This window comes from Glossina fuscipes, unplaced genomic scaffold, assembly GCF_014805625.2.
Source record: "Glossina fuscipes isolate IAEA_lab_2018 unplaced genomic scaffold, Yale_Gfus_2 1, whole genome shotgun sequence".
Lineage (NCBI taxonomy): Eukaryota > Metazoa > Arthropoda > Insecta > Diptera > Glossinidae > Glossina > Glossina fuscipes.
In genome coordinates, this window is record NW_023998415.1 from 45,359,913 (window position 1) to 45,368,931 (window position 9,019).

The 9,019-nt window shown below is 37.0% G+C and overlaps 1 protein-coding gene across 1 annotated transcript in view; it reads left to right on the top strand.

Moving 5' to 3' along the window:
• LOC119644968 (mediator of RNA polymerase II transcription subunit 13) overlaps positions 1-6,881 on the top strand; it is a 34,432-nt gene extending 27,551 nt beyond the window's left edge. The window contains 5 exon segments of the mRNA XM_038044711.1: positions 1-289; positions 611-5,267; positions 5,331-5,454; positions 5,531-5,640; positions 6,423-6,881. The exon segment at positions 1-289 is cut by the window's left edge and continues 4 nt beyond it. Of these exon segments, the coding sequence (XP_037900639.1) occupies positions 1-289; positions 611-5,267; positions 5,331-5,454; positions 5,531-5,640; positions 6,423-6,806 (5,564 nt within the window). The 3' untranslated portion in view covers positions 6,807-6,881.
• Positions 6,882-9,019: the final 2,138 nt, after the last annotated feature.

The following is a 9,019-nucleotide window of genomic DNA, read 5'->3' on the forward strand; positions in this document are numbered from 1 at the left end:
AATTAGAATCAACTGGTCTACAATTAAATCCAACAGTTTCCTCTGCTTCCAGTACCAGCCACAGCCACAGCCACAGCCACAGCACTACCACTCTTAACGCAATGTTGCCAAACAGTTTAAAGAGAAATTCATCGACTCAAGGCTCCGCCGGAAATTCTATTCATGCAATGCATGACTTCTTAAATTTATATAAGCCACCAAAAATATGTGTCAAAGACATTGATAGTTTCGCCAACGATGATTGTCTTAAATTGGACGTTCTCTACGATTTCACAGTACAGGATGCTTGGTAAGCTCTCACATTTGCATATAATATTGTAGCATATAGCTTTGATAGAGTATTAAACGAGATTTTACTTGAAAATTCGATTAAAATCTATCTTTTGCTCTTAGATTAAAATAAATTTTAATTGACGAAATTTTTTTGACTAAAATATGTCAATTATATCTCGGATTTTCAAGTATAAATAAATACAGTCTCAATTAGATATTGATTATAAAATTTCGAAAGATCCGCGTAATTTTTCAATAAAACTCATTAAGAGTTTTGTTATATTTTACTTTTTTAAAAAAATTTTTAGTTAAAAAAAAATTCTAAATTATTTTTCAGGTCCTATCATACCATTAAACGTTTTAAACCCAACGATTTATCGAAACCATGTCGTATAATGCGTACCAAAAATCTTTACGAAGGACATACGCATATAAAACCGTTAATGCCTTCACCACGTTCAGTTTATGGAAATCAACTACTGGCCGCAGATTCAGTACAAGCTGCACAAATAGCTTCTGTGTCAGGTGTGGACTCTTCCACCTTTATGGCTGATATGTCTGGTGGCCTTGTAGGCATTGCCAGCAATAATCAAAACATTAGTCGGTTAGCAAATGATAACTCTGCAGGACCACTGACAGCGGTCGGCTCCAGTACTACTAGCAATTTCTTTGAAGAGCTTGACATCAAAACTGAAATGATGTCTGGTACGGCGAGCGGCACCTCTTCAATTTCGCCATGCAAGGACTCGAAAAGTGGCATCGGTGGCAACTTGTTTACTGTGGAAGGTTTAAATCCTTCGCCTAACGACTTGGAACAACTTTTTGAAACCTCTTCGAATGATGAGTGCAGTAGCGTTCAAATCCATACACCTCCAGATTCAAATAATCCATCAAACGGTTGCGCTATCAGCAATACAGCCATTGATGATTTAAAACGCAGTACAAATCCAGCGATTTTGGGCAATTCCAATGTAGCGATTGCCAATAGCACTGCTGGAGCCGCTGTTATGGTTGCTTTGCAAAATTGTAATAATTCATCGGCTTCTTCCACGTCAGCGGTATCATCCTTAAATAACAGTGTTGGTAATATTTCTGGCGGTGCAAATATAATTCAAGCTGAAGATCTCACAAAAATGTTTCCCACACCGCCTTCTCATGAGCAACATCATCCAAATTCGAGTCCCTGCCAAATGGATATACATATGACCGATTTAAGTGTAATTACTAACTTGGGATCTAACTTGGACAGCGGTTTGGGTATGCTAAAAATCAAGCAAGAATATTCTATAGAGTTAGGTAGCCCGATCGAAGAGCCTATAGAAGATTGGTCGTACGTATATCGACCGCCACAACAAGCAAAATTCGTGGGGTCATCAAAGTATGCACCATTGACCAATCTACCTAGCCAAACAATGGCGCCATTAATTGCGCCGCCTAATTGTATCTATAAACCTTCTTGGCAGCCAACCCGCAGTACTCATCAACAACCGCAACAGCAACAACAATTACAACAACACAATCAATCCCTCCAGCAACAGCAAAACCACCAGCAACAGCAACCCCAGCACCAGCAGCATCAACAATTGCACGAACTGCTTTCATCCGCACCACGAACACCTTTACAACAGCCCCGCACACCTCTAGGTCCAATGTCATCGTCACCCATGCACAATACAGTGCCTACACCGCTTAGTAGTGGCGGGGGTGGTGGAGGCAGTTTATTATTAAACCAACTTAACTGCCCTCAAGCAGCGCTGACAAATACACCGTCTGCTATGCAACAACTAATGCAACGTGCTGGTATGTCTCCTGTTTCGCCCGCCCCTCACGTTCCCTTTCCACACACAAGTCCCATGATGCACCACCAACAAAGACAAACACCAATTCATCCGCCCCCACCATATGAAGTCGCAGTTGCAAGTCCTGCCTTATCTTCTGCGTCATCAACAGCGGCATATATCAATAAGCAATATCACTCTCAAGAACCGCCTCATACGCCTCAAAGCGTAGCAAATCTACATTCCGTGGGTGGTCCACCCAGTGTTTCGGGTGTACATCATCCCTCAGCTAGTTTGGGATTATTCTCGGGTACCGTTAGCAATACATCTGCCAACGCAGTAACCCGCGAACTACCCGAAGTTAGTTCTCTTATCGTGAACATACTGCTATACGATACAGCTCTGAATGTTTTCCGTGACCACAATTTTGACAGCAGCACTGTGTGTGTGTGCAATGCTGACTCACAGCGTATTGGTAACATTCGTGGTGCCGATTCAGGGGTTTATGTGCCTTTGCCGGGTACCTCCTTCAATCCCTCGCCTTTAACATCGTCTGCAACTACAGTAGGAAACATACGTGCTTTAAGTGCCTTTGGTGCAGTTAGTAGTGGAGGTGGTGGTGGCATTGGAAGCGCTTTAGATTCGCCAGCATCACTGGCTGGAGCAGGCTCCAGCTCTTCAACAACACCGTCAACGACAACACCTGCGTCAAACGGCCAACAACACATCACTGGTTATGTGGACGATGATTCTGTTGAATGCACCTGCGGGTTTAGTTCTGTAATAAATAGGCGTTTGGCGTATGGGGCTGGTCTCTTTTATGAGGACGAACTAGAAATTACCGGTATAGCTGAAGACCCGGGACGTAATAAAAAACAATCTCTCCTAACGCTAATAAGTTCATTTACCTCGAAATCTAATGGAACTAATGGTAATGGCGTAATGGACAAAGCGGCTGATCAATTGGCTTATTCCATATTTAATTTACTGCTGGATCAGTGCTCAATTATACAAACCTCCAGTAGCGCCGTTCATAGAGCTCTACAAAGACATCGACGGAGGCTAGCCAAAAGAAATCGTCAACCGCAATCAGTCACTACTATTGCTAATGTGCTCGAGTATATGGATGCCAATGATATAATATCTCTGGCACTCGAGCAAGCTCGGCTTGCTTTCGATAGTTCGCGGGTGGATGTAATGGATCAACAGATTATAGCATTCTCCCACCGTAAAAGCGGCTCACAAACAATTTTAGCTCTCACAGGACGTTTAAATGTTCATAAATGGCCGTACATGCCAGTAGGCTTCTCCCGCAGCAATAAGGACATTGTTAGTACCATGAAATCCATTCAGCCTATGCTTCAAAATGCATTCCATTCGAAATCACGAAGCGCAGCGGGTGCCAAAGATGCTACATATACTGTAAGTGGACCACTTACTTGGCGTCAATTCCATCGACTTGCTGGACGAGCCTCTGGTCAATGTGAACCACAACCGATACCATCTGTAATAGTCGGTCACGATAAGGACTGGATTTCAGTCGCCCCTCTAGCAATTCATTATTGGGATAAGTTCCTATTGGAACCTTATTCGTATGCGCGAGACGTAGTTTATCTAGTAATAGCGCCTGATAATGATTATGTCATCAGTAAAACGAAAACGTATTTTAAAGAACTTAGCACCACCTATGAAATGTGTAAATTGGGCAAGCATACGCTTATGTGTGGATGGGGAGGAATGCTAACAGTGAGTCAGCGCCCGCCTACAGAAAAACCTTACACGACCAATATGGACAATTGGTTACGAACAATGGAAGACACTACATTAGCGGAGAAGTTGCGTTTGTATGCCCATGCCTTTCAACATATGTTGGTTCCCTATCTCAATCGTATACCCAGCGATAAAAGTCTTCTAAATCCCCCTGATGCCAATATTCACGCGGGATCTCATAACAATACCCGTTTGAATGCAACTGGCAATACTAGCAGTCCTATGGCTGGTACAATCACTGGTCTTGAAAACTCTGATAGAGGCGATCATGCGTCATCTACGCCTATGGAACATGGAGATCTTTCTCAACATGCGACCACAGATAACTCTGGGAATATAAACGATAATAAGGGCACTGATGTGAAACCAGACGTAAAACCTCCTTTGGTGTTGGGTGACCCGTTGGGCGTTGGTGAGACCTTAGAGGAAATTAATCCGCCAGCTATTGTTTTATACGTAGTGGAACCTTTCACATATGGATCCGATTCTCCCGAATTGGAGCGACTGGCTTGTATTGCTATACTTAGAATGTATTCCGAATTACTAAAAAGTATACCAGACTCGGTGCGAGCTAATATGAATATTCAAATTATCTCGTTAGAGTCGATACTTGAATTGGGGCGGACACGCAATCGCAAACGTTTCTCTGATGAAATAAAATGTTTAGCTCTTAATATTTTCTCTCAGTGCAGGCGACACATGGTTCATGCGCAGGCTGTTAAAAGCCTAACTGGATTCGGTACGGCCGCCAATATTGAAGCATTTCTTAAAAGCAAGGATGACCAAAATCGCCGACCATATAAAATGTACACACCACCTTATATATTGGCACCCATCCACGAAAAGAATGAGAAAACGGATTTTTCGAGAGCAGCGTCTGGTGGCATGCGTGGCAGCCCCAATGAGCAGAAATACTCAGTTATGTACTGCAATTACTGTATGAGCGAGGATCAAAGCTGGTTATTGGCTACGGTTACGGATGATCGCGGAGAAATGCTAGAGAAGGTCTGTATCAACATTGACGTACCAAATCGTACCCGGCGCCGGAAAGCACCTGCTCGTCGTATTGGTCTCAGCAAACTTATGGATTACATTTTGGGGTTAATTTCGCAAACTACGCAAACATGGCGATTAGTTTTAGGTCGTATCGGACGTATCGGTCATAGTGAACTGAAATCATGGAGTGCCCTGCTAAGTAAACAAAATTTACAAAAAGCTACTAAACAGCTCAAGGACATGTGCAAGCAATGCCAACTCATGTATCCACCAAGTATATTAAGCGCTTGCCTGGTTACGTTGGAACCTGATGCCAAATTGCGTGTAATGCCTGATCAATTTACGCCCGATGAACGCTTCTCACAAATTTCCATACAAAATCCGCTCTCGACGCCTCAAGATGTTACTTGCACCCATATTTTGGTATTTCCTACTAGTGCAGTATGCTTGGTAAGTTCAATATTAGAAATCTTTGTTCGAAATCAGTGCTTGAATAATTTTTTTTCTTTAAAGTCATTTACACGACAATTTCAAAATGAACCACAAGTGGATTTGGACAATGATTTCTTAAATTTTGAAGAAGATGAAAACGAGGCTTTTGCAGATACCGATCTAGACGATTTACTTATTTGGGAAAGTAAGTTTCAATGTTTTTAAATATTTTTTTTATAAGATTTTTTTTAATTTGTTCTTGATTTTACTTCGCTACGTAGATCGCGGTATCTCAGATCACAACAGCCCTGATCGTATGGAGGACAATCGTAGTTGGCAGAGCGCTGGTGGTAATAATTTTAATTCAGCTCAACAACAAGATGTTGAAGAGGTAAGCCTAGTCGGCTTAAATTAAAGTTTCGTTTCTTTTTCCTTAAGTCCTCAATCAGCAGCAGCAGCAGGCTGAGTATGAACTAGCTGAGCTAAAACTAGCTAAAACACATTCCCTTCTTCTCTTTACTTCTTATCATTTGCTAAGCTATGGTAATGACACATAAAGATACGATGATACTTTACACAAAGAATGAACGCTGAAGATGAGACTTTACCCAAATGAAAGATCGATATAAATATGGTATATGCTTTCTGTAACCAAGCAATGTCTCAGTAACTCGGACTCGGACTCGGACTTTATAAATTACAAAAATAGGAGAGAGAAAGTTTCATCTCTTGCTTGCTATATGAATTTGGGGCGCTTCAGTTTCCACTGAGACGATTTGATTTGACAAAAATTTTCGTTATACGAGATATTTCGACAAAAATCTACTTTAGAGGAGTTATTTTATATATATATATATATATATATATATATATATAGAAGCTTATAAGTTAGGTAGTAACGATCTCTCACATATGTAAAACAGTCCGTCTCTCAATTAAGTTCTACAATTTGGGGCAAGATAAGAGGGTTAAGGATGAGGAAACGGGGAGGGGGGCATTTAGTTTAGCGGTAGATGGATTTTTTTGCATTTAAATTAGAAAAATTTTACATAGGTTATGCAAAAATAGAAAGTAACTTAATTAGACAGTTTCACAAATCATCATAAGGTGTAGTATTTTAATGATATAATATCACACTCACATATAATTTCGAAATCTTTTCTTACATTAAAGGTCGGTTCTATAAATCAACAACCTTTGGCTGTGGGCTATTTGGTATCTACAGCCCCTACGGGACGTATGCCATCGTGGTTCTGGGCTGCTTGCCCACATCTCGAAGATGTGTGTCCTGTATTCCTGAAAACCGCTTTACATTTGCACGTGCCCAATATACAAACCACCGACGATATACTTAACTCGACAAATGCCCATTCATCGGCCACAGACCATCCGTTGGATTCAACTTTAACGGCCGATGTGCTACGTTATGTACTTGAAGGCTATAATGCACTGTCTTGGTTGGCATTAGACTCGAATACTCACGATCGTTTATCGTGCTTACCCATCAACGTACAGACACTGATGGATCTCTATTATTTGACAGCTGCAATTGCTTAAATGAAAACACATTTTTAATACTATTACTACTACTACTACTACTACTACTATTACTATTACTATTACTATTATTATTATTATTATTATTATCATTATTGCTTTAGTTATTGTTATATATTTCACAGATTTCATATCAATACTTGTTCTTTTTTTTTTCTTATTTATGTATAATTAACCTGTGCACTATGTATTATTTGTAAATTTTTTTGCTCCCTTGTAAAGTAATTTCTTTTAAAATTTATTTCTGTGATATTCAGAAAAACGAAAGAAAAGAAACTAATGTTTTCTTCTTCAATAAATGCCAAAAGTTTTTTTCTTCTTTTTGTATCAAATTTTTTTTTTTTTTTTTTTTTTTTTTCAACTTGCTGCCCTCCTACAGACTTGTTGGTGTAATGTATCACACACCCGAGCATTAACAAAAATATAGATTATATTCGTCAGTGTGTACAAATTTTATTATTGATTGCTTGTAATAATTTATTTCATATTTTCATTTCTATATTAATTTTATGAACTTATGCTTCCGTTTATCGGACTTCCAAGCGAGGCTTTATCCATTTCCTTTTTACATTCTCTCCCCCTTTTAAAAGTAACTATACTCTTATGCATATAACATATGTGGTTTTTTTTTTTTTGTTTTTTTCTTTAATGCTTCACTCTGTAAGAAAATGTATTTTATTTTTATTTTATTTTATTTTCCTTAGTTTCATTTTTGATTTATCAAAATTTTTTAAATTATTTGTTATGTGTTAAAAGTAGATGTATGTATGTACTTTTGCTCTATCTGTCTTCTGTCTGTTTCCGCCTAATTTATTGATTTCAACTTTTTGCGTGTAAATATTTTATAAAATTTATTAAGAGAGATAGATTTAAATAAAATAAAAACAACTAAGCGAAATAATTACCGTTTAAAACAATGCAGAAAAGGAAAAAATAATAATAGTAAAATCAAAAATATACATATATACACATACAAACGGAAGGGAGTCGTGTCTTGAACTCGTCTTGTCTCTCTCTCTCTCTATCTATTTTTCTTTTTCTCTCTCTATCGTATCTAATTTTCTTTCTCACTCCCTCCTGCCATATCTTTTTTTCTAGTTTGAACTCGCCACTCATTTGTGTGTTTTAAAGGTAATAAAGGCTCCTTGAAATAAAAATAATAATAATAACAACAACAACAACAACAACAACAACAAAAACAAAGTAATTGTAGTAACAATGAAAAAATTTAAGTAATTTTAAATAATATTTAATGAAAAAGAAAAAACGAAAAATTTTATGCAATTATTTATCAAATGCAATTAAAATTATCTACGATAGTAAATAGTGTAGAGTCTCTTAGTCTTGTGTATGCGTAAATTCATTATGCACTATTTGCCGTAAAAGCAAAAGCAAAAAGTAAAAAATAAGAAAAAAATGAAATTAAAAAAGAAAGAAAAAAAAAAAAAAAAAATTTAAAAACTTTTCCCCTTTCTTTTTAAGATTAAGTGTTAAAATATATTTAGAATAATTTTAGTGAAAATTAAGAGATAGAATCTACAAATTTTTAGCCTAAAATTTAATGAAAAGAAATAAAAAGCAGAAACAAAAAACTCATACAAATAATAAATGTATAATATATATAAAGTATATATATACATATACATATATACATTTACATAAATATGTGCATATGTATATGTATATATATGTATATATATATATATATATATATATGTATATGTATATATATGTATATGTATATATATATATGTATATGTATATATATGTATATGTATATATGGAATAGCGTTTAAAATAACTAAGCGTTAATAAGTTTTTGCGTACTTTTTTTTTTTTAATTTTTTTTTTGTTTTTTTTTTTGGTTCCATATTTTAAGAAAACTTGAAAAAAATTTCGTATGATGTTTAATTGATAATGTATGTACGTACAATGATATTTAGGCAATTATAAAATTATGTTACATGACACTTGAAGAATTTTAGGAAAGAAATAACTTTTGTATAGTTTTTTTTTTTTTTTAAATGTTAAATCGACTCGTCATTTCTGCAATTATTTTGAGACACATGTTTGTCCGCGTATTCGTTTGTCGTCCACTTCTTCCACTATATACCAGTTGAAGCGTAATCACGTGTTGCTACTTCTTGCCTGCGACAGCCGAATGCCAAAGCGTCTTGTGTACACTTATTGGCAAGGACCTTGAGGATGACAAT